A 26,729-nucleotide genomic window follows, 5' to 3' on the forward strand; every position below is an offset into this window, starting at 1 on the left:
TGGGGAAGAGCCAGAGGATGCCCCCCAGGCAGAAGATGTCGAAACCTCTTCCGAGGAAAACACCATGGATGAGGGAAACCTGGAACCTGAGAATGAGGTCGAAGGAAATCCCGAATCTGTCATTCAAGCCGATGCAGCCCGAACTCCGGAAGAGTAGTTTAGTGCTTGATAGGTCTTATGTAACTTTTAACTTTTGTTTGAACAAGTGTAGACCGGGGGCCGATAGAGCCTCCTTTTTTAGAATGTAATGATATTGTCTCGTTTTGACTTGTGTCTTTAATACGTCTTCTTCATTCGAAGTACTTGTCAAATTTGCACGTAAGACTCAAGTAATAAGTAGCCGAATCGGTATTATTGTTTGTAAAAATCAAAAGAAACACTTGTATTCTGGAGCAAGACCGAGTGGAGTCCCTCGGAATTGCCTTGTCTTGCTAGCAAAATCGAGTAGAGGTTACGCGGAATTGCTTGTCTTGCTAACAAAACCGAGTGGAGTCACTCGGAATTGCCTTGCTTTTTGAGCAAGACCGAGTGGAGGTCACTCGGACTTGCCTTGATTTACTGGAAAGACCGAGTGGAGGTCAATCGGTCTTGTCTTGCCTTGATTTGCTGGCAAAACCGAGTAGAGGTCAATCGGATTTGCTTGTCTTGCTAGCAAAACCGAGTGGAGTCACTCGGAATTGCCTTGCTTTTTGAGCAAGACCGAGTGGAGGTCACTCAGACTGCCTTGATTTGGTGGCAAGACCGAGTGGAGGTCAATTGGTCTTGCCTTGATTTGCTGGAAAAATCGAGTTGAGGTCACTCGGAATTGCTTGTCTTGCTAGCAAAACCGAGTGGAGTCACTCGGAATTGCCTTGCTTTTTGAGTAAGACCGAGTGGAGGTCACTCGGACTTGCCTTGATTTGGTGGCAAGACCGAGTGGAGGTCAATCGGTCTTGCCTTGATTTGCTGGCAAAACCGAGTAGAGGTCACTCGGAATTGCCTTGCTTTTTGAGCAAGACCGAGTGGAGGTCACTCGGACTTGCCTTGATTTACTGGCAAGACCGAGTGGAGGTCAATCGGTCTTGCCTTGATTTGCTGGCAAAACCGAGTAGAGGTCACTCGGAATTGCCTTGTCTTGCTAGCAATTCCGATTGGAGGTTACTCGGGATTGGATTTTCTTGCTAGCATAACCGAGTGGAGGTCACTCGGGATTGGATTGATTCTTGGGAAAAACCGAGTGGAGGTCTCTCGGAAATACGCTACTTAAGAGCAAAACCGAGGGAGTCATTCAGAATTATGTTGCTTCTTGAGCAAGACCGAGTGGAATCACTCGGAATTGCGTGATTTTCCGAGGCACATCCTTGGCCGAGTTGATCAACTCGGGAGGGAAGCCTTTTACGTGATTTTCCAAGGCACATCCTTGGCCGAGTTGATTAACTCGGGAGGGAAGCCTTTTACGCGATTTTGAGGCACATCCTTGGCCGAGTTGATCAACTCGAGAGGGAAGCCTTTTACGTGATTTTCCGAGGCACATCCTTGGCCGAGTTGATCAACTCGGGAGGGAAGCCTTTTGCGTGATTTTCTGAGGCACATCCTTTGCCGAGTTGATTAACTCGGGAGGGAAGCCTTTTACATGATTTTGAGGCACATCCTTGGCCGAGTTGATTAACTCGGGAGGGAAGCCTTTTACATAATTTTCCGAGGCACATCCTTGGCCGAGTTGATTAACTCGGGAGGGAAGCCTTTTGCGTAATTTTCCGAGGCACATCCTTTGCCGAGTTGATTAACTCGGGAGGGAAGCCTTTTGCGTAATTTTCCGAGGCACATCCTTGACCGAGTTGATTAACTCGGGAGGGAAGCCTTTTGCGTGATTTTCCGAGGCACATCCTTGGCCGAGTTGATTAACTCGGGAAGGAAGCCTTTTGCGTGATTTTCCGAGAGGGCAACAACAAACAATGAGATGAAGTGTACTTTATTGATATGTGCCTCGTTAAAAACCTTGTCGGCCAAAACCCCTTTTCACTTTTTTACAAGGGGAGAAAAGACCGATCAAGGAAAAGAGTGCAACTTGAAATTACATTATGATCAGATTACAACGATTAGCTGTAGTATGTCTTCAAGTGAGATGAATTCCATGTTCTGGGGATGATCTTGCCAGAAAGCTCTTCAAGTTTGTAGGCACCGTTATCAAGGCTATGTCGGATCCGAAACGGGCCATCCCAATTTGCTGCCAACTTGCCTTCCCGTGGATTACGTCTTGCCGGTCCCAGAACTCTCCAGACTAAGTCTCCCTCCTTGAAGCTTCTCTTGGTGAGATTGGAATTGAATCTACGAGCCATTCGTTGCTTGCAAGCTTCGGCTATGATCTGAGCTTTGGGTCGTACTTCGGCAATCATATCGACTTCGGCTCGGAGCGATGCTTCATTGGTTGTCTCATCAAAATGTTGCCGCCGAAAGGAAGGTTCCCCAACTTCAACAGGGATCATGGCATCGGTGCCATATGTTAGCCTAAAAGGTGTTTCTTGAGATGTGGACTGAGGCGTGCACCGATAAGCCCACAGGACTTCTAACAATTCTTCGGCCCAAGCTCCCTTAGCGTCTGCCAATCGCTTCTTTAATTCAGTAAGTATCACCTTATTAGCTGCTTCGGCTTGTCCATTGGACTGCGGATGTTCGACCGATGTAAATCTATGTTGAATGCCGAGATCTTGGATAAATTGATTGAGTTTCTGGTCGGTGAATTGCAAACCATTGTCGGTTATGAGAGCATGTGGAATGCCGAAACGAGTAATGATGTTCTTCCACAAGAACTTCTGAACATTAGTGGCTGTGATGCTGGCGAGTGGTTCGGCCTCGACCCATTTCGTGAAATAATCCACAGCGACCAATAAAAACTTGCATTGGCCTTTAGCTATCGGGAATGGTCCAAGTATATCCATTCCCCATATTGCAAACGGCCATGGCGAGCTTATACTGTGTAGTTCTTCAGCCGAGGCATGGATAAGATTGCCATGTTTTTGGCATGAAAGACAACGCTTGACGAACTGCATGCAATCGCTTTTGAGAGTTGGCCAGTAAAAACCTGCTCTAAGCACTTTCATAGCTAGCGTCCTCCCTCCCGAATGAGATCCACATATGCCCTCGTGAACTTCTCTCAAGACATAATCCGCATGTGCCGTATCGATGCATTTCAAAAGAGGCACCGAGAAACCTCTGCGATACAAATGTCCCCCAACAACCGAATACCTGGTCGCTTGAGTTCGGAGTTTTTTGGCAGCCGCATGGTCAGATGGTTCCTTGCCAAGCTCCAGGTAGTCTATTATTTCCGTTGTCCAGGTGTGTGTAGGCTCTTCGATCGTCATACATTCGATCGGTGTTACACTTGGAGTAGCAAGATTAAGGTGAAGTGTGGTTCGTAGTTGTCCGGGTTTCCGATTACTACTTGCTAACCGAGCTAACTGATCGGCCCTCTCGTTATGTTCTCTCGGCGTGTGTTTCACTTGGACATCCTCAAAAGTGCTGTGCATTCTGTGAAACAAGTGATAATATTTCAGCAGGCCTGAATCTTTCACCTGGAAATTGTCATTCACTTGTTCTGACACAACTTTCGAGTCGGTCCAACATATCAATCGTGTAGCCCCGATTTCTTGTGCGAGTCTCAATCCTGCCAATAGTGCCTCGTATTTGGCCTAGTTGTTTGATGCTTTAAACGCGAATCGTAAAGACTGTTCAAGGGTCACTCCTGTCGGTCCCTCAAGAATTATACCTGCGCCACTGCCTTACTTGTTTGACGAGCCATCCACGTGCATGGTCCACACGTCATTCTCGAAACGACCTTTCGGTTGCAATTCATTAACAAAATCAGCCAAGTATTGAGACTTGACCGGACCTCGTGGCTCAAAGCTGATATCAAACTCTGATAGCTCAATAGACCACGCCATCATCCGTCCTGCTAGTTCTGGCTTTCGCAACACCTTGGCTATCGGGCAATCAGTTCGGATAATGACACGATGGCTCTGAAAATATTGCCTGAGGCGCCGAGCGGTATGAATGAGCCCAAGTGCCATCTTCTCCAGAAGCTGATACCTGGTCTCGGCCTCCTGTAACATTCGGTTGACGAAGTAGATAGGTTGTTGCTCCTCCTTTTCCTGAATCAGAACGGCGTTGATTGCGTCGTTTGATACGCACAAATAAACCACCATTGGTATCGCAGGATCGGGCTTGGAAAGAATGGGTGGCGAGCCGAGGCGCTCCTTCAAAGTCTTGAAAGCCTCCTCACAATTCTCAGACCATTCGAACTTCTTGATCTTCTTCAACAATCCTACAATGGGTTTGGCTACTTCGGTCAAACAGGGGATGAATCCTTATAGCGCAGTAAGGCGTCCTGCTAACTTCTGGACTTCCTTAAGGTTCTTGGGACTTACCATGTTGACGATTGCCATGCATTTATCAGGGTTGGCTTCTATGCCCCTTGCCGACAACATATATAAACCCGAGGAATTTTCCACTTGATACCCCAAACACGCACTTTTCAGGGTTCAAACGCATGTCATACCGGCGCAATTGTTGGAATACTTCAGCAAGATCAACTACATGGCGAGCAATGTCGTGGGATTTAACAACCATGTCGTCAACATACACCTCCATGCTTCGACCGATTTGGTGCCGGAAGACTTTATTCGTCAATCTCTGATAAGTTGCACCTGCATTTTTTAACCCGAAGGGCATGACCTGATAGCAATAATTGGTCGAATCAGTTATGAAAGCTATTTTTTCTTCGTCGCGGGGATGCATGGGGATTTGATTGTACCCCCGAATAAGCATCGAGAAAGGTGAGGATTCTGTGGCCAGAGGCACCGTCAACTAACCGATCTATGTTCGGGAGTGGGTAAGCATCCTTGGGACATGCTTTATTGAGATTAGTGTAATCAGTACACATTCTCCATTTTCTGTTCGGCTTTTTCACCATTACCACATTTGCTAGCCAAGTGGTGTAGTGAACTTCCCGAATGAATCCCGCTGCTAGCAACTTGGTCACCTCTGCTTCCACTGCTTGCTTCCGTTCGGTTCCCATTTTCCTTTTATGTTGGGCAACCGGTCTCGCTTCGACACAAATTGATAATTTATGACACATGATATTGGGGTCTATGTCGGGCATGTCAGAAGGTGTCCATGCAAAAAGGTCTTTGTTTTTCATTATCGCCCGGCGCAAGATAGAACAGTCTTCTTCAGATGTGTCGGCACCGATGTATGTGACTTGAGCTGAATTCGAGCCGATCTGTAGCTCTCTTTTTGACTCTACCGGCTCTACACGTTCCTCATCATTCATTCTTGGGTCAAGATCCAAACTGGTTCTTCAACTGATGCCGAAGAGTTGACAACATAAACCCTTTTGGAATTTGATTTTCTTTCTATTGGAGCTACTTGCAAGCTAGCAAAATAACATTCCCGAGTAGCTTTTTGGTCGGCGTGGATGGTGATGATTTTCCCCTTGTCAGATGGGAACTTCATTGCTAGGTGCGGAGTTGACACAACAGCGCCTAGCATATTCAACGATGGTCATCCCAAGAGAATGTTGTAAGATGTATGAGCGTCTACCACGATGTATTTTATCTGAATCTCCCTGCTTTCCTGTTCGTCAAAACAAAAACGAGTGAAAAGCTTAATATACCCTTTGGTGTTCACCCTCTCCCCTGCAAAACCGACCAAAGGATCGTCATATGGGACCAATTCTCTTTCGGAAATACCCAATTGTTTAAAGGTATTCCAATACAAAATAACTGCCGAACTGCCTTGATCTACCAGCGTTTTCTTTACTATACAGTTGTGAATTTCCACGCTAATCACCATTGGATCATCGTGCTCAGGATCGATGCCTTGAAAATCAGCGTCAGTGAAAGTTATTGTTGGTAATCGTCGGGGAGGTTGCCTATCCACATTATTGACCGAACGAATAACTCTAAGGTGTCTCTTTCGGGCAGAAGATGTCGAGCCGCCACCCGCAAATCCACCTGCGATTGTGTTTATGACCCTCCGACGTGAAGGTACCGAATCATCTTTCTTTTCTTGCGACCTACTTCGCTCGCGCCGAGGTCTATCAGACCGATCCTGCGCATGCCGATCATTGTGTCGATACTGGGACGATGAGCGGGGACGATATGAAGCTGGCCGATCCACAAAATTATGCAACTTGCCTTGCTTGACCAAATCTTCAATTTTATCTTTTAAGGCGGCACACTCTTCAGTTAAGTGTCCGCGATTTCGGTGATACCTGCAGGTTTTGCTGGTATCGGCGCGTGGCGGAGTGGAAGCTCTCTTTGGAACCGCCAACACTTCTGCTGCCAAAGCTTGCTCCAGTATCGCGGCCCGGCTTACATTAAGAGGGGTGTAATTGGAGTATTTGGGACCTCGCACAGGTCGGTCCCGAAGAGCTATTTCTTTGCCTCACCCCCTGTATATCTGTTCGATTGGCTTCTCGGGCCTGGCCGACTGGTCAGCCCGGGCCTGATTTCGAAATTCGGCCAACTCCTCCATTTGCATATATTTATCTGCTCTCCTGCGCATATCATTCATATCTGAAGGAGGCTTCTTGCATATAGGCTATTGACGAATGGCCCTGGTTTTAAAGCCGTCGTCAGGTGATGAAGTGCTACCGCCGAGTTAAGATCTCGGATTTCCAAGGCTGCCTTGTTGAACCGATCCATGAAAGTTCGAAGCGATTCTTTCTTATCTTGCCGAAGGCTAACCAACGACAAAGATGTCAAGCTATGGGGACGGCTTGTTGCAAACTGAACTGTGAATTGAGATGACAGAGTATTGAATGAGTCGATCGAGTTACGGGGTAGCCGAGTGAACCAGCTCAACGCCCTACCCTTGAGGGATGTGGGGAAAATGCGACACAATGCAGCATCATCCGTAGTACTCAGGGTTACCTGCGTAAGAAAAACATCAAGATGTTCATCAGGATCAGTGGTACCATCATATTTATCAATGGGTAAAGATTTCCAATTGTCCAAAAGAGAGAGCTGCATTATGGAGGGGGTGAAAGGGTGTCGGTGTGAGCCGATAGTTGTCAAATCTGCGGGCCGACCGACAGTGGGTAAGGCCGAAGGGTGCTTTTCAGGTGCTACTGCCGAGGCACGAGGGACCGATGTATGGATCGTATGGGACTGGTGCGACCCTTGAGTTTGCGTATTGGTGACCTGAGTAGGTTTCCATGAGGTGTCTTGATTCCTTAGTGCCTCATTCTCAGCTTTCAAGGCCGAAATCTCCCTAGCATCTTTTTCTCGTTGTTGTTTCATAGCCTCCATCTCTTGTTTTAATAGACGGACGGTTTCAGAAAGGTTGGTTTCATCCACTCGACACGTTCTTCTTCGTGTTGCTGATCTACCGTGTTCGTCCTCCTTGTTATCGCCATTGTCTTGCTCGATTAATCTCTGAGATCGTCTCGGTTCGGCCCCACGGTGGGCGCCAAATGTACCTGTCTGAAGGGCACACTAAGTCTTCTAGTAGTCCGAAGGCCGAACGAGACTCCCGACCCAGTAATCTGATACGCTGAGGAGGGGGTTGATACCTGCAAAAGGCACTCCAACGCTCAAGTCAGGACAAGCTCGAATCTCTGGGATAATTAATGAACAGTGACGTTACCTTTTGTCCTTAGCTATTTATACTGTCATTTATGGGCCCCGGACCCCATGGGCCTCGCAGCATACTTACCGTATTAGGTAATACACCCTAATCAACTAATTAACCCTCAATTACTTGATTAAAGGTAACAAGTGACGATAGGCCGATCCAGGTAGCCGATTGGCATTCGGCTGCCTGGTTCTGCCATTCAATGGCCGAAAGGGTGGTGGCCGACCTCCCTACCCGTACATATAATTATATAATAGAATAACCTATTAATATTAAAAACTGTAACGATATCATAAAATACTAATCATGTTAATTTTAAATTTTGTAATTTTAAAATAAAAGTAATAACAAAATTTACATAAAAATAATTATGATTATATTTTAAAAAATAAATAATGAATATTAATAGAGAAAATAATACATTAATTAAATGAAAAACTTTTACAACATTTTTTCTCTAAAATATCAAATAATTATAAAATTTATTATTTATTATGTTAATTTATGGAATTTAATTAAACATACTTTTATATTAAAAAATATTAATAATTTTATGTAAATACTTTTAAAGTAAAATATTCAAAAAAAATTAATTCAAAATATTTTCCTCTAAAATAATATTCTTATAAAATAAAAATAATAATACATTAATATTGTAAACTGTAACAATATCTTAAAACATTAATTACTAATTAATTCGGTTTTAAAATAAATTTAAATAAAAAATTACATATAAAATTAGTATATGTAAAAGGAATAACTTCTTTATAGCTCTTTTTCTCAAACATTCATTAATTACATTAATTTTAAATTATTACAATTTTAAAGTAAAACTAACTATAAAATTCACATAAAAAATAATTATTAAAAATAATTATAATTATATGCTAAAAATAATGAATATTAACCAAAAAAAACAAAACACATTAGTAAAGTGAACAACTTCTACAATTATTTTTCTTTAAAATATAAATAAAATAATTATAAAAATTATTATTTATTACGTTAATATAGAAAATATAATCTATTAATTAATAATATAAAAATAATTTCTTTCCCTCCAAAATTCTTAACTCTCTTTTCTTAAAAGCTCCCTAAAAAAACTATATATATATATATATATATATATATATGTGTATTAATTAAAAAAAATTAATTAAACTAATTAAAAAATATGACCTGAACTAAAAATTTGGGCTTAAATTAAAGAAGACCGCACAAATCAGGCTCACTTCCAATTATGATGTAGCTTATTAAGAAATGAGACCAAAATTGTGACTTTTGCAATAACTAAGATGTATATCAAATATGAGGAAACAAGGAATTTTATAAAATAATTAAACAAAATTAAATAATGGAATGAGATTATACTATCAGAAATATTTCAACAAAATTATACAACTCAACCCTTACCTTCACAATTAAAAATTTGCATATAGAAACCAGAACTGGATAAAATTAAATGATGTTTCCTACTCAGTAAAGGCTAATATCCCTACTTCTGCTACAACTTACAAATACATGAAGAAGAAAAAAGTCAACTTATACAATTATTGACTCAAATAAAAATTGAATTATGACATCATTTCCTTCAATCATAACTATTATAATGTATATAATCAAACCGATCTTTAAACTATACCATATTTAAAAATTAAATACAAGATCATTTAAATTTAAAATTAATATTAAAATAAATATAAAAATTGAATTATGACATCATCTCCTTCGATAATAACTAACATAGTATATAACCAAACCAATGTTTAAACTATACCATATTTAAAATTAAATACAAGATCATTTAAATGCAAAACTAATATTAAAATAAATTTTAAAACAATATGAGAGCATTCAAATTAATATTTAAAAAAATATTGAAAACTAAAATTGAAGGGGCTGCGCGAACGCAAGCCCCACTACCACAAATTATGATGTAGGTAGGCTCTCCTACTTGAGGAGACCTTAGACCTGCACCCCTCCAAAGTGCAATGGAGGTCACAAACCTAGGCCATGGACCTTCTTGATCATCCATTGACCCCATCCAGGTAAGTATGTTTCAATGTTGCTAGATGCTAGTTATTTAATGTATCAAAGACTATATGCATGTGTAATTCCCAACGGTGTGGGACTAAGTAGACAAGTTTGGTCAAATTATTAAGTTTCTGGTATTTTTCCCTTTAGATTATCCAAGTTCAGCCAGTGTTAATAGTACATGAGAATAGAAATTAGAAATGCACCTATTAATAAGCAAGGATTCTTTTCAAGTGAGGAGAATAAGGGAAGGGCATATTACTTTATAAATCTCTTGTAATCAGAGGGGAAATGGTTTCAATGATGAACAAAAAATATAATCAGAAGATCCATATTTACTTTTTTTTTTTTTAAAAAATATTTCTTGTAACAGTTAATAACATTTTCTACCCTTAAAGTAAACTAATCCCAACAAGCTAATTGTCCCTCCTAGTCCTGGAACTCTTATCACATAGTATTTAGTACTGTTGTAAGAAGTCCAACATATCACTCACAATGATACATATTAAAACACCAAATTCAAGTTTTGAAAAAGATTTAAAAACTAATAACTTTCAAGAAGTTTAGGTTACAGAGATGCAAGAAATAAAAGATATTAGGAAAAAAAAAAAAAAAAAACTGCTCTGAAATATATAACAATATAATAGGAAAGAAAATTATAGACAGGGAAGAATAAAGATTAACGAATTTTGGAATCAATACTTTTAGCCATCATATACATTTATCATTAAGATGAATGCATTAGTCACTACCAAGATGGCATGCAACACTGCAACTAAGAACCATATGGTGCAGTATTAAATTGTTGTGCCTAGTGCAAAAGTTAACTAACACTTGAAGCAAAAATTCTGAAACTGAAAATAAGAAAACTAAGGTAACAATGGTAGCTTAGTTGACATAGTATATTCATTACAGTCTCAGCATGAACAATTTATCAACTGATTTTTCTTACAATTGATACTGGAATCTATTCCCATGGTTAATGACTTGATATAGCTCTAATCAACTCCATGGTCCAGAAGTGGAGTGGATTTGCAGAAGACAAATTTTCATCTTATACTCCAAAAACAATTTTTTTTTACACGCAAAAAAGATATTGAATTGAAAAATAAGACATTGAATTGAAGCACAAGATGTGTTAGCAAACCAAAAACAAATTGAAGATCAAAAAAATACCTTTTCAATGGCTTTGACATTGTCCTATAAGAAATAGTGACAGAAAAACATGATGCAGTACTGAAATTGTAACTAAAGATTAAGAATCAATTTATTAAAGCAAAACTAAAGTGGTATTAAAGAGATTATGAATTAATTTAACTTCATATCACCACTAATCAAACTTTTGGAGATTATTTAGATTCATTATGAGTCTTAGTTTTTAATTCCCCATGGCAAAGGCTATATCAGATTTAATATGTTCTAAATTTATTGTAGCCTGGTTGAAATTAACCCTGGATGATAATCAAATAATATATCCTTTTTACATCTAGTAATTACTGCATTAATTAACATTCACCCTTTCTAAAATTGTGAATATTCTTTCTAGACAATTATCTCATTTTCATCTATATGGAAAGACGAAAACAATGTGAAACTGGAATATGGAGAGAAAAGTAAATAAACATTACTTTTCAGGGCTTTATAGCTAAATTAGAGAAGGATTATATTAATTAAAAATTTATAATTTATAAGTAATTAATAATTATTTTATAATTTTGGCCAGCGTCATTGCCAGTAATGGTGCAGTTTATAGCTAAATTAGAGAACAATTAAATTAATTAATAATGTATAATTTATAACTAATAATTATTTTATTATTTTGGTCAATGTCACTGCCAGTAATGTTGCAATTTATAAGATGAGTAACTTTGGCTTCATGAAAGATGTGGGACTTCAAACCCAACAATATGTTATTTTGAATTTTTGTTCTCCAGGTTTATTAGAGTACTTTCTTTCTTTGTATAACATGTGGGAGTTTATACCCATATACAAAAAATTTTATTAACGTTAAACTTTCTCGTTTACTTACTTATAATTTTTAATAGAATTATCCCAGATTCGCAAGACATTCAACAAAAAAGGTTGCATGAGTGTAATATTGCTTTGATCTTATCACAAAAATTTCAAATCCATGCAAAGTAGAATAAATTTTGTAACTAACCCCAAAACAATCTACGTCATTCTGTACTAAATTTGTAAACTTATTATCAACAAAAAAAATAGTTAAACATAACTAAAAAAACTTCAATTTAGTCAATTATTCACTGCATATAAAATTAAAGTAATTTAAATATATTCAATATATAAAATAAATTTATTTGTTTTATATAAAACTTTGACTAGTATTGTAAGGTCCTCTAAGGAAGAACCATTTAAAAAAATTAAAGTATGCCGCTATATGTGACAAATACACGGTATTCTTTAGTAAAAGGCGAAAGAATAGTTCGCTTTGTATTTATCACACGGCTCCATGCTTACAAGCTGTGGTAGGTGTCTTATTTTATAATATAGAGTTTACTTCAGTTTTGTAAGTTGCTCAATGTGGGGCTTTATCAAGACACAGACACCCTTATCTTTAAACATTTGTGATGAGTGATGACCCAACTTAACATACTAACATACTAACAGTCTTTTTCTTTCTTCCTCATTAGTATATTAGAAATAGTTTATCTTTCATCTAATTTTCCTATTACAGTTCTTTTAGATCTCAATACCTCAAAGCAAAGGAGGTATAAGGAACTAGACCTTAGTTTAACTAATCTTGGTTTCTGCAATAAGCTTTTTTTTTAATATACTAGAAACAGTGAAAGAGATTCCTAAGGTTCAGCTCTATTGTACAAAGAGAAAATTACAGGTAATTGACAGAATTTAGAATGAAAAATTAGTTAATTGAAACTCTGTAATTTTTATAGAATATGTTGATTGGCTTTCTAGGCCTGAAGTTAAGAATGTGAACAGAGGAATGCATTCCTTTGGATAGCAAGTTTATTGTTGTATTATGTATCATTTCTATGCTTAGTATTGTATTTTATTAGTTTAGTATCATATTTATTGTTTGGTCATGTATATGTACTACCTATAGCATAAATGTTTAACAAAATCCATCCAACAACTTATATATAATTGAATTAAGGTAAACCAAATTAGCAACTGCACCAATCCAATTCAACTGAAATAGCATAAGCACAAATACATTTGAGGAGCCTTAGAACAACATTGAATGTATACATTATTTCTAAGGCATAATAGAAAATATAAATATAAGATATGACATCTAATATGATTGCAAAACAGGATATTTATTACTAATTATGAATGAATATCATTTCTCAAGAGTCATGTGCTTAAACTTTGAACTCCAATAAAACTATGTCTAAATGGGTCCAATAATATGTTTAGAAGTTCATATAAAATGAGAGTGAATAAAAATAAACTTACAGTTTTTCCAAAAGCTTGTTAGTCATATCAATCCAAAAAGGATCCTTTGGGTTCATCTGTTTCAATAATTTTACTAATTTCTGAACCATTTGGCATAAACTTGAATATCTATTCATATTTCCACCTTCCTAGCCCAGAGGCAAAAACATAAAATGTACCAGCTAAAAGCTAATCGAAAATAAAGGAAATTACATGGCCTTAGAAAATATAAATAATAAATACCATGAATTATGCATAATATTTTCTACCATGAATGTGATAGCGTTACATTAACAGATTTTACCTTCCTCAAAATAAGCTTCTTTTCATGAAACCTTAGCTTTCTTATTGTTTTTAACTTTCATCAGAATACACACAACCAAATAATCAATGAAGGACATCTTCACAATATTAGACAGAATATCCAACAATTTTTTAGCATAATATAGTACAGTCTAAAGCATGCAACACAGTCATCTGCATGAAAATCAACCAAGAACATACTCAAGCTTGAACTAGTGAGGGTGGTTTCGAGTCTTTTGACCAAGAAAAATAGGTGACATATGGAGTTAAAACATTTTAGATTAAAAAAAAAAAAGGATGTCAATGTTAATAAACAACTCATTTTAGTTGAAACATGCAAAATGATCCCTTCTTATTTGCCCACAAAAAAGTATTAACCATCAAGAGGGACACAAAAAAAAAAAAGAAAAGAAAATAGGAAAGTTGTAAACTTCAAATCAAGTACATATTTCTACAAAATTAATGCAAAAAAAAAAAAAAAAAAAAGATTTGTGAAACGACATAATTAAGCTCACTCTAAAAGTAACACATCTTTAATCTAGGGAATTCAGGGCCTGAATTGGATAGTGAAAGAAGCTAAAAGTGTTGTGGCTACAAAAGCATGAATAGAGAGAGAGAGAAAGACAATAAGACACTTGTTCTAGTTTCATAAAAGAAATTATTTACTCTGAAGTGAGCCAAAATCGACGTTCTAGAAGACGCTAAAATAATAACAAGTATTTTTAAAAATGGGTCACTTTATGGGCCTCATCATGGTTAACATCTTTTGCGGGCTTCACTAGCAAAAGAAGTTGACAGAAATAGAAGTACAATTATTATACAATTTAAAAATGACTTTTCCTTAAATATACTTTTATTGATGTTTCATGTCTCTATTAAAAATTAATGTACAAGTATAATTATTATACAATTTAAAAATGACTTATCATTAAATATACTTTCATTGATGATTCATGTCTCTATTAAAAATTAATAGAGTCGAGATATATTGTATTTTTATTAAAAATAAAAATAAAATTAAAATTAAATAATAAAAATATATTGATATGATTGATATTGTAATTGATTATTGAGTTTGATAAAAGTATAATTTTTTTTAATATTTTTAATAATAAAAAAGTATAATAATCTATCAATATAGAAATGAAGATAGTTATTAAAAGAGATATTAAAAGAGATATCCACTTTATATATCAGTAATTAGTAATAAAATAAAGGAAATAAGTTATACAATAAATATTTTCTTCCATAACTTTACTCCACCATATTTTTGTATACAAGTTTTATAAAATTAAATTAAATTTTTATATTTTTATATAATTATATAATAGAATAATCTATTAATGTAAGAAACTATAACGATATCATAAAATATTAATCAAATTAATTTTAAATGATTTCAATTTTAAAGTAAAAATAATTATAAAACTTACATAAAAATAAATATGATTATATGCTAAAAAAGTAATGAATGTTAGGAGGGGAAAATAGCTCATTAGCGAAGTGAACAACTCTTACAACAATTTTTTTCTCTCTAAAATATCATAAATAGTAATTATATAAATTATTATTAATTATTATGTTAATATAAGAAATGTAATTAAACATAATCTTACATTAAAAAAATGTTAATATTTTTATGTAAATATTTTTAAAGTAAAATATTCAAAAATTTCTAACCTAAAAAATTTTCATCTAAAATAATATTCTTATAAAATAAAAATAATAATGAATTAATATTGTAAATTGTAACAATATCTTAAAACATTAATTACATTAATTATTAATTATTTTGGTTTTAAAATAAATTTAAATGAAAAAAATACATATAAAATTAGTATATATAAAAGAAATAACTTCTTTCACAACTATTTTTCTCAAAAATTCATTAATTACATTAATTTTAAATTATTTTATTTTTAAAGTAAAACTAATTATAAAATTTACATAGGAAATAATTGTGATTATTTGCTAAAAATAATGTATTCTTTATCTTTGATAGATCAAATTACTTATCAATGTAGAGTAGCAAAGCGAGAATAGTAGAAAGCAAAGTCATCATGCAAGCGAGAATGCAGCCCTTTTCAGTTCCTTTTCCGTGAAATTTGATATCTTTATCTTGTTTTCATACTTTTATACACTTTTAACAGAATGTGACAACAATTTTCAATATGTTAAGGTATAAAACATTCATTTGAACATATAAACTTATTAATCATAATAAATAATATTGTTAGTTATAGTTTGTATGTCTGATTAGTTTCGTCTTACAAATGTTATTTTGTCTTACCTAGTCTAAAACAATGACTTTTAGAACATGTTTTCTTACTAAAAAAATATAGTGTTTGTTATCTTTAAAACTTATAAAATATGAGGGATATAAAATCATCTTTTGACTTAATATTGTTACACTTTACAATTCAACAAATGTAGTAGTAAAACATAAATTTGGTTACCTAAGACTAACATGCAAACAATGCCTAAATATATGTGGAATAATATCTATATGCATAAAATTTCATCAACATCTAAAATACTCCCTCCGTTTTTTTTCATAGTCGTTTAAGGTTTTGCACGGGAATTAAGGAAATCATTGATATTTTAGTTTTCAAAAATATTTATTACTTACTTTCCTATTTTACCCTTTTTTTGCATTTTTTAGACTGTTGAACTACTCCATTAAATAGTTGTCCCTTTTTTTGTTTTTTTATAGTATTTTGTTGGGAACATATTGCTCTTATAAATGCACATTAACTTTATATGAGTAGTTAGAGAAAAATTAGGTAGACATTAAAAATAAATACACACATTGTTCAAGAAACATGTATTAATTATCAAGGGTAAAAATGGAAGAAAAAAATTAATAACTCATTGATTTTAGTAATATGACAATGAAAAAAAAATAACAAACTCTGACAAAACGACTATGAAAACAAAACGGAGGGAGTAATAGGTAAATCCCTCACAGGGATTACAACTATAATTATACAGTTATATAATTACAATAAACTAGTTGTCAATCAAGTAATAATATAAGAGACTAGCTACACCCAAGTAGCTATAACAACTTCGTCATCCTCCAACATGGCTTTCAACATATACTCTTCCTCCAACCTATCATTACTCTACTCCTATATCAAGTATGATCATCAAAATCCAACCACAAAAGAACATACAAGGGTAAGATTACAAAAAATATCATAACAAGTGCAAAAGTTAATATACTACACTATCAACATCAAATCATCAACTTACAATACAACATACCACAACTCAGTATATCAATTTCATCTGTGAAATTTACAACTATTCAACACAACTGTTAGAAAAGATGGATTATCCATGAATGGGACAAATTGGATACTAAATTTTTTTTCTTCTAAATCTTCTTGATTTAAAAACTTTTCTAAGACTTTCCAATGGAGCATATTGATATATAGCTATTTATAGGTTTTGGTATTGAGATATCTTGTGCATTCAATGTCAGATTTTGGATTTGAGAATCAACATGTAAGTATTTATAATTATTGGGTCAAGTCTAATATGTAAGTGTATTAAGTTTTTTATATAAGTCTAATTTATTTAATATCTGTGATAAATGGATATTAAGTTAGAGTTTCAAAAATTGAAAGGAAAGAATTCCATTAGACTTCTTTCATTAGACTCTTATAAGTTCTATGACTGTGATTAATATTTTGCTCCATCTAAAAAGTAGTAATGTCATAAAAGAATTTTGATGAAAGAGTTATTCTTAACGTACATAGCTAAATATATAACTATTATTGTGATAACAAATTTACCAAAAAAAATATAAAAAAATAAGTGATTTATGATAATCAATAAACTTTAATTTAATATTTTAAATTTTAGTATTGATCTACGTATATAATTCTATCATAATTTTCCCAATGTCACAGTAAAACAAGTTATGTGCAGATTTATCCATATAAGTTGAGAACTTACTTATCAATTACTACACTGCGGGCTTTGAATAATTTATTTTTCAAAAAAATAAATAAATAAATACTCACAGAAAAAGAAAATAAGAAAAAAAAGTGAAATAGATTTCTTTAAAAGTTAAAATCGATTTAAATGAAAATTAATTTATAAAATTTTTCTCATGTCTTCTATAAAATTTGTTCTAATTTATTTCTAAGTTAATTTTAGTTAAAAAAATCATTTTATGTACTTTATTTTTATTTTTGAAATATTTAAAGACAAGCTTATTTAAAGATGTCCAAAATAATTACTTCTTCTGTTAACTACTATAAATTGCATACTATAGAAAGATGTTCTAAGTAATTAAACCTTTGAATATGACGTAAGAAATGACATCAATTTAAAGTCATGAATCATTCAAAGCAATGAAGCTGAATTGACTACTATATGCATTACATATAAATTTATTACTTCTTTACTTTCATGCAAATTTGGTATATATATAAACAATTTTGGGGTGACCACAACTTAAATGACCAAATCAATGGCACCCTTAAGGTTCTTGCATATAAATTTACATATCCGAGGTAATATCTTCTTAACCCTATCTAACTATTCCATAGCCTTGCTTCAATTAGTAGTTTTTTTGTTCTTTCACGTGATTAGTTGAGAATGGCAGAAGAGGTGGTTTTGTTGGATATACATGCTAGTATGTTTGGTATGAGAGTTAGGATTGCATTGGCAGAAAAAGGTGTTAAGTATGTGTATAAGGAAGAAAGCATAGGGAACAAGAGTCCTTTGCTTCTTAAGAACAACCCCATTCACAAGCAAACTCCAGTTCTAATTCACAATAGAAAACCCATTTGTGAGTCTCTCAATATTGTTGAGTATATTGATGAGTTTTGGAAGGACAAAGCTCCATTATTGCCCTCTCATCCTTATCATAGAGCTCAAGCTAGGTTCTGGGCTGATTTTATTGATAAAAAGGTAGTTTTTTTTTTAAAAAAAAGTTAATCTGTACTACTAAATTTAACTTTTCCCTTTTTTCAAAACCTCTTGAATTGTTCCCCCAAAACAAGTATTTGTCTAATGATGAATTGTCTTAAATGAGTTATTTACATTAACTAATGTCTATGGAAAGTATTTATGACGCAGGTGCAAGAAGCTGGGAGTGAGTTATGGGCCTCAAAGGTAGATCAACAGGAGAAGGCCCGAAAGGAATTGAAGGAAAGGTTGAAGCAACTAGAAGAGGTTCTTGGAGACAAGCCATATTTTGGGGGTGACTCATTTGGGTTTCTTGATGTTGCTTTAATCCCTTTCCATCAATGCTTTTATGCTTATGAGACAGTGGGTAGATTCAAATTGGACTGTCCCAAACTCATAGCATGGGCCAAGAGATGTTTGCAGAGGGAAAGTGTGTCCACATCCCTTGCTAGTGAAAAGGACATCTATGAGTTTATTTTGGACTATAGGAAAACTCATGGGTTGGACTAGGAGACATCATGGGATACAAACTTGAGCATGAATTATACGTAGTAAGAACTAAGGAATATGTGGAATCTATTAAAGATCAACTAATTGATAAGAAATTTTATCTTTAAATTTTATTATTGTTATTTTACAAGAGAATGTGTTTGTACCAAATAAATTAGGAATATATGTGTTTGCACTTTTATTTTTTATTTTCATTGTGAGACAAGGTCAATATTAGTCAAATATGGAATTTCAAAGTTGGTATGTCATATGTAACGACCCACCATGATTTCTACACTTAGTAAAATCGCACTACTACTAGCAAACTAAGAGAAATATTAAGCTGGATAACTCATACATACAAGTATAGGTAAGAATAAAAATAACTAAGTTTCTGTATACAAAATAAAACACCAAATATGTACAATCATTCCAAAAATAATATTCCCTAGTACCGGTCAAGCACAAACAAAATCATTACTCAAAATGGTAACTCTAACACGAGGATCAAACTCCCCGTCTCGCAGCAGTCACCTCAACTCCAAGCTATCCCTGACTTGCTCCCATACCAAGTATGATAATTGCAGTCCCACCACATGGAAATAGAAGGGTAAGCTAGAGTTCAAAAATCAATCATACAAGTAAAGAAAAAAATCTATACTACACATGCATCCAACTCAAGTCCCAAAGGAACTTCCATCTCAATCAAATCATCCATTCATCAAACACGAAGTCAAACACCATCATCATAACAATCATGCAATACATGCAACTTATGACAGATATCAATGCATATCAATCATCTAATACGTCGTCACGCATACACCTATGAGATCTCCCTAACAATAGAGCAATATAAGTGACATCCCATCCTACCGAAACTACCCTAACCATTTTCACGCCCAATGCGCCCGCTCGGTCACAACTAAACAGGATATAATCCTCACTCAGGTTTACTCAGATGATGTCACTTACACAATTGGAAGTCCGGATCTACCGTCAGGTATAACACAGTTGGGTACAGGCATACCACGATCTTGGCATGCATTACCAAGTCAATTGTAGATAGAGCTGTCAAAACGGGTAACCTGGCCCGGCCCGGCCCGGCCCTCCACGGGTTGAGCCTTTGGTGGGCCAACCCAACCCGGCTCATTTATTGGTGAGCTGGAAAAAGTTGAGCCCGGCCCGGCCCACCACGGGTTGGTGGGCTAAACGGGTTGGCTCACCTAATTTGAAAAAATCACCTAATTTGAAAAAATGTAATCAAAGATAATACATTTGAATTATGTTTCCTTTTTTTTTCTCCCCTCAGTTTCTTGCATATGTTTCTCTTCACATATCTCCTTTGACATGACATTTTCATGCAAGACCATCACATACACACGAATCATGATGTATTAAATCAAAATTAAGTTTGGTTAGGCATGTTAACTAAACATCACAGAGACCAACTTGATAATTTTCCAGTCTGGGACATGTTGTAAAACGGATGACTCTACAATACACCAATCAACCATTATGATATGAAGCCAACACGAATACACATAATAGTGGCAGCAGGAACACTCGGGAAAACTTTAGAAAATGGATTACGTATTGGCTCACCTAATTTGAAAAAATCACCTAATTTGAAAAAATGTAATCAAAGTTAATGCCTAATCCTGCAGAAACAGTATGCACATAAGCTTTTCTAGAGAAAAGTAAATAAATTCCTACACTGATTACATAATTTGAAGAAACAGAAATACATAAAATTGAGAACCTATGATGTTTGCTCACAAATGGGCTATGAAGACCCAACTACTACCCAGTATACAATGTGTCATTTACTAAATTAGTAGCTAGCAGTAATACAACCATATTTGGATTACAATCACCAAAAGTCCAAAACATAATACAAAACCAAACTCAGACACCCAAGTGAGCTCTTCCTGCGCTGCTATTTTCCTGGATGTGAAGAAGGCAAACTGCATGCACATTTGAACACATCAAAAACAAATATAATTAAAAATCATCTCAAATTTCAAATACAACCCAAAATCATTTTCAACTTCAAATATAATCCAAAATTTTAAAAATTAGAAATTACAATCTAACATTAAATCATTGGTGTCACTTGTCCATCTACAACATTAGAGTCTTGAATGGAGCAATCCAAAATATACTCATCTGTTGAAACATCTTCTTTATCCCCATCTATAACAAAAAAAAATGTTAACTAATAATGATGAAAAATTAAGTAATAAATTATTAAATTAATTTCATAATACTAATACATGTTACCTGTTAATTCAAAACCATGCAACCAATTTTGAGTTAAAATGAGTGCCTCAACATTCTCCGGAAGAATGGAAGAACGATATTTTGTTAGTACACGAGAACCAAGACTAAAGGCAGACTCACTAGCAACTGTAGTGATTGGAATGCTAAGCACGTCACAAGCCATCTTAGATAAGTTTGGATAACGATCTCGGCGATCCCTCCAATAACTCAATACATCCAACTTATCAAAAAACTTTGGGTCAAGATTCCCTTCATCTAAATAAAGATCCAATTCAGACCTTCCAGTTTCATTAATATGTTGACTCAAATAATCAACATATTCCTAAGACATTATAAGAGAATTTTAAGTCATTGACAAGTAAGAAATAAGATGTAAATAAAATAAAGAAAGTTGTGTTGGAAAATTTGAGAAATAAAAACTTACATCAAATGCATCCATCACTTGCTCATCATTTGTAAAAGAAGCAACATGTGTTGAAGGGGAAATTTGAGAACTTGAAGTATTTGACTCATTTGAATGTAATTTGACATATTCTTCAAACAACTTGTACATCTTCTCCTTTAAAATATTAATCTTTTCTTCACATGTAGAAGGATCAATCTTTGAATAACAGAACCGAATAGCTTCAAACTTCATTCGTGGATCAAGAATAGCCCCAATAGCAAGAATGTCACAATAATGATCCCAATACTTACTAAACTTGTTCATCATATTCAATGCCATATCTTTAATTGTCAAATCATCACTTTTGGCATTTTCCCGTAACAAACATTCAATTTTCCAAACTTGCATGAAGTAACGGTTAGAAGTTGGATAAGATGAACCTGAAATCAAATTAGTCATGACATAAAATGGCTTCAAGAACTCACACATTTTTTCAGCCCTTTTCCATTCATCATTTGATGGACAATGAACATAAGCTCTATCACGGATAGCCAAGCTTCCAAAGGCACGTCGATATCTAATTGTACTTTCAAGCATAAGATAGGTAGAATTCCACCTAGTAGCAACATTCATTCTCAAACCTACTTTTGTATCAATACCCCTCACTTGAACAACACATTCTTTAAATGCAATTTTTCTTGCCTCCGATCCTCTCACATACTTAATACTCTCTCTAATCTTGTGCAAAGCATCAGAAGCCACCCTTAAGCCCTCTTGCACAATAATATTCAAGATATGTGCACTACACCTTATATGAAAGTAATCACCATTACATATCAAATTATTTTGCAATTTCAATTGCTCACTCAAAATTTTTTGCAACACCTCATTGGCACTAGCATTGTCTAATGTGATAGAAAATATTTTCCTATCTATTCCCCAATCAAGCAACAAAGCAAAAATTTTTTGTGCCAAATCATGACCAGTGTGTGGAGGTTCCATTTTACAATAGGCAATAATCTTGCTATTCAACTTCCAACTAGCATCAACAAAATGAGCAGTCAAACAAATATACCCTTGTTGAGTTATAGAAGTCCAACAATCAGATGTCAAACAAATTCGGCTATGAGATTTATGCATTGCAACTTTCACCCTCTCTTTGTGTTCATGGAATTTCTTTGAAACATTAGACACGGTTGTATTCCTACTTGGAACTCTTACTTCTGGATTTAGATATATAAGTAATTCTTTAATCCACTTATATTGAAAAAAATTATATGGAAACCCATGTTGAATAATAGCCATTGAAATAAGATCATCTACAACTTTTTGGTCAATTTCCCTAGACCTTAACTTCCCAGCATGATCAATTATCATTTTCCCCACATCATTATCTTTTAATTTTTGGCTAAAATATTAATTTGGTCCCTTATAATAATTGTTTATTTCAATTTAGTCCCACTTTTATTTTTGGTTTCAATTTGGTCCCAAACTAATTAATTGGTTTCAATTTGGTTCCTTAAAAATTAATTGATTTCAATTTGGGACGTCCGTCCAAATTATTTAAACGGAGTTAACTTTTGCCCACGTGGATGTGATGGAATCATGCTTTGGAGTGCAAGAGGTGACATACTTAAAGATCCAAGAGGAGTGGGCTAGACATGGAAGATTGGGCCAGTCCAGGCCCAATAGGCCCTATGGGCTTGGAAGGCCCAAACCAAGTTTCAACATGGGCCTATCTTGTTATTAACATCCTTATTATATTTTTGTTAACCTAGTTTGAATATATTTTGGTCTTGTATTTTGGACCATATAGAGTAGCATTTTAGGTTATAGGCTAGTTGGGCCTAGTTTTGGGCTTCATGGGCCTTTGGGCTTTTGGTACCCAATATTGGGCTCATTTTCATTCTTGTAATTTTTCCTTTCCATTGTATTTGTTTGGCCATTGTAATTAGGCCATTAGATTAGGATTAAAGGAGGATTACTAGTGGATTAAAGGAGGATTACTAGTTTAGTTAAATTAGGGTAAACTAGGTTTAATTTAGCATGCATTTAAGTTGCATTTTGAGTCACATGGATCATGCCACCTTGGCTGAACATGTGTGACTCAAATTCAACCCTAAATGCACACTAAATCAAAACCAAATGCACCAAGCACTCATGGGACCGATCATACACATGTGTGACAAGATTTGAATTCAAATTCAAATTTGAATTCAAATCTTGGCGCCAACATGGTGACCACTCATGTGGCGCCAAGTGTATTCATATTTTCGGATGCATATATGTTCCCTCCTTCACCTATTGTACTCACTTTGAACCTTATATGAAATTTGAGAGCCAAGAGCCGAATTTCCTTTTCAAAGTCCTCTAGAGAATTCATCTCAAAAACCTAGGGAGTTCATCTTCTTCCTACTCTTTGAAGTGAGTCTTCCATTGATGCTTGAGCTTGGATGCTTCCATCCAAGTCTAGACCTCATTCCACTCGTGTTCCATCATCATTCCAGAGTTCTCCATCTTCGGATTCAAGCTCCTTGAAGAAGATCCAAGCCTAGGTGAAGAATAGGAGAAGAACAACATTCACTCCTCCTATCTTCTCCATCATTTTTGGCATCAAGAGCAAGGTTCTTCAAGGAGATAAGTGCTTCATCTTTTTGTGTCCGAATTTGTGTTCAATATGTTCTTCTTGTCTTGTTTAAGTTTCATTGTGGATCTATATGTTTTGAATCCTCTTGTGTTCCATAGATCCATTGGTTGATTGTTTTTGAGTTTCTTTCACAATCAACATGAATTAGGACCTTTTTGCTTGTGCTTATATTTTGTTTTCTTTGAGCCTCTCCATTCTTGTATGTGTCCGTGATTGGACCTCATGCATTGCATTTAGATTTTGGTTTTGAATCTATGTTTTGTCTTAGAAGTTTGTGTTTAGTCTTTATATGTTTCAAATTCCTTGAATAGCATGTTTAACCTAGTTTTATTTTGAACTTTGTGTCTACATATTGCTCTCGGTTTTGCTTCTCTTTTGCCTACCTATATGTGCTTTTTCTTTTACCTTATTGTGTTCATAATTTGCTATTAGTCCTAGCAAGTTTCTTTAGAGTTAGGTTTCCATTGTGTTCTTAAGTTTTCAAATCACTTTCCATTGAAAATCTTATAAAAAATTTTGACTCAAAATTTCAAGTGCTTAATTCTACTTCTAGTGCACTCTTTCTTGTGGATTCAATTTTAAAAAAATTAGAGGCTGAAAACAGAGATAAAACAGAGCCTAAAACAAAAGAAAAGTATTAAAGTTCAAAAGAAAAGTGTGCAAAAAGAATTCAATACAAAAACCTAAGACTAGTGCACTAGTTTCTCATTTTCACTTGGATTTTGACCTAATTTTTGTAATCTCGGTTTCTATAGCTTGGAATCATAGAAAAATTTGAAACAAAAGGCAAACACCTTCTCTGGAGTCTTAATTTGAGACTGGAAAAATAAAGAATTAAAAAAATATATATATAAGACAATTTAAAATGCAAAAGCCGTGAGGTGTTTTTGGAGAAAATTCACTTGATTCCTTGTTATTGTTTTGACTACTACTTTTGCTATACTTATCCAATTGCTTTCAAATTTTTTTTGTTTTGTTCATCTACTCTAGTACCTATCTAGGAACATTCCTAACTGAGTGCTAGCTTTATTTGGAGTCTTATTTTCCAGTTTTACTTGTTGAACCTCTTTGAGTCTTGTCATATATACATATTACTCTTAACTTTTGGTATAAGCTTTCCAAATTGTGCTTTATTGCTTGTCTAGTTTTCTTTCAATAATTTTCCTGTGCTGGAAGTGGCCTCAAATCCTTGCTCAAGGATCAAGCATTGCTCAACAAAGAGTAGGAAAAGTTTGGACACTAAGACCTAAAAATTTGACCTAAATTAGAGACCAAAACTTCTCCTAAACTTCCTTCACTTGAGTGACCATTCCTTTCACCTTGTGAGGCAGCCACCATTAACCTCTTTTGTTGTGATTCTTTGCAGGTCCAGGAGCATCAAATTTGAAGGATTAGTGGCGGATTAAGACACTTAAACAAGTGTTAGAAAAGTTGAACACAAAAACCGTCACTAATTGGTCACCAAAACCGCCATTTATTGCTTTCTAGGCTAGTTTAAATTTTGCGATCTCTCTTGTATTTTAAAATCAATTTGTAAAGCTTGGAGGGAGTATTAAGAAGCTGGTCAGGTATATCTAACTCCTTGTTAGCATCCTCACGTGTAGTGCTAGTGGAAGTGGCTTGGAAATTTCATATGTTTCAAGCTTCCACTTAGGATATCCGACTAGTTGCTTACATTGTTTCCTTTGGAGTGCAAGAGGTGACATACTTAAAGATCCAAGAGGAGTGGGCTAGACATGGAAGATTGGGCCAGTCCAGGCCCAATAGGCCCTATGGGCTTGGAAGGCCCAAACCAAGTTTCAACATGGGCCTATCTTGTTATTAACATCCTTATTATATTTTTGTTAACCTAGTTTGAATATATTTTGGTCTTGTATTTTGGACCATATAGAGTAGCATTTTAGGTTATAGGCTAGTTGGGCCTAGTTTTGGGCTTCATGGGCCTTTGGGCTTTTGGTACCCAATATTGGGCTCATTTTCATTCTTGTAATTTTTCCTTTCCATTGTATTTGTTTGGCCATTGTAATTAGGCCATTAGATTAGGATTAAAGGAGGATTACTAGTTTAGTTAAATTAGGGTAAACTAGGTTTAATTTAGCATGCATTTAAGTTGCATTTTGAGTCATATGGATCATGCCACCTTGGCTGAACATGTGTGACTCAAATTCAACCCTAAATGCACACTAAATCAAAACCAAATGCACCAAGCACTCATGGGACCGGTCATACACATGTGTGACAAGATTTGAATTCAAATTCAAATTTGAATTCAAATCTTGGCGCCAACATGGTGACCACTCATGTGGCGCCAAGTGTATTCATATTTTCGGATGCATATATGTTCCCTCCTTCACCTATTGTACTCACTTTGAACCTTATATGAAATTTGAGAGCCAAGAGCCGAATTTCCTTTTCAAAGTCCTCTAGAGAATTCATCTCAAAAACCTAGGGAGTTCATCTTCTTCCTACTCTTTGAAGTGAGTCTTCCATTGATGCTTGAGCTTGGATGCTTCCATCCAAGTCTAGACCTCATTCCACTCGTGTTCCATCATCATTCCAGAGTTCTCCATCTTCGGATTCAAGCTCCTTGAAGAAGATCCAAGCCTAGGTGAAGAATAGGAGAAGAACAACATT

At 34.9% G+C, this 26,729-nt stretch overlaps 1 protein-coding gene and 2 non-coding genes across 3 annotated transcripts; 1 reads left to right on the plus strand and 2 right to left on the minus strand.

The window, feature by feature from the left end:
• Nucleotides 1–9,506: 9,506 nt before the first annotated feature.
• On the minus strand, nucleotides 9,507–9,670 carry LOC145950962 (U1 spliceosomal RNA). The gene has a single exon (XR_014428789.1). It is a non-coding gene; the product is annotated as a U1 spliceosomal RNA (small nuclear RNA).
• A 2,328-nt stretch (nucleotides 9,671–11,998) lies between these two features.
• Nucleotides 11,999–12,116, minus strand: LOC145950966 (U5 spliceosomal RNA). Its single transcript, XR_014428793.1, has one exon. It is a non-coding gene; the product is annotated as a U5 spliceosomal RNA (small nuclear RNA).
• Nucleotides 12,117–17,885: 5,769 nt separating this feature from the next.
• Nucleotides 17,886–18,989, plus strand: LOC109794711 (putative glutathione S-transferase parC). Its single transcript, XM_020354155.3, has 2 exons — nucleotides 17,886–18,294; nucleotides 18,463–18,989. Exons 1-2 carry the CDS (start codon nucleotides 17,980–17,982, stop codon nucleotides 18,799–18,801), a joined length of 654 nt encoding a protein of 217 aa, XP_020209744.3. The 5' UTR covers nucleotides 17,886–17,979; the 3' UTR covers nucleotides 18,802–18,989.
• Nucleotides 18,990–26,729: the final 7,740 nt, after the last annotated feature.

The sequence above is a fragment of the Cajanus cajan genome, chromosome 8 (assembly GCF_000230855.2).
Source record: "Cajanus cajan strain Asha chromosome 8, NIPB_CcT2T_4, whole genome shotgun sequence".
Classification (NCBI taxonomy): Eukaryota; Viridiplantae; Streptophyta; class Magnoliopsida; order Fabales; family Fabaceae; genus Cajanus; species Cajanus cajan.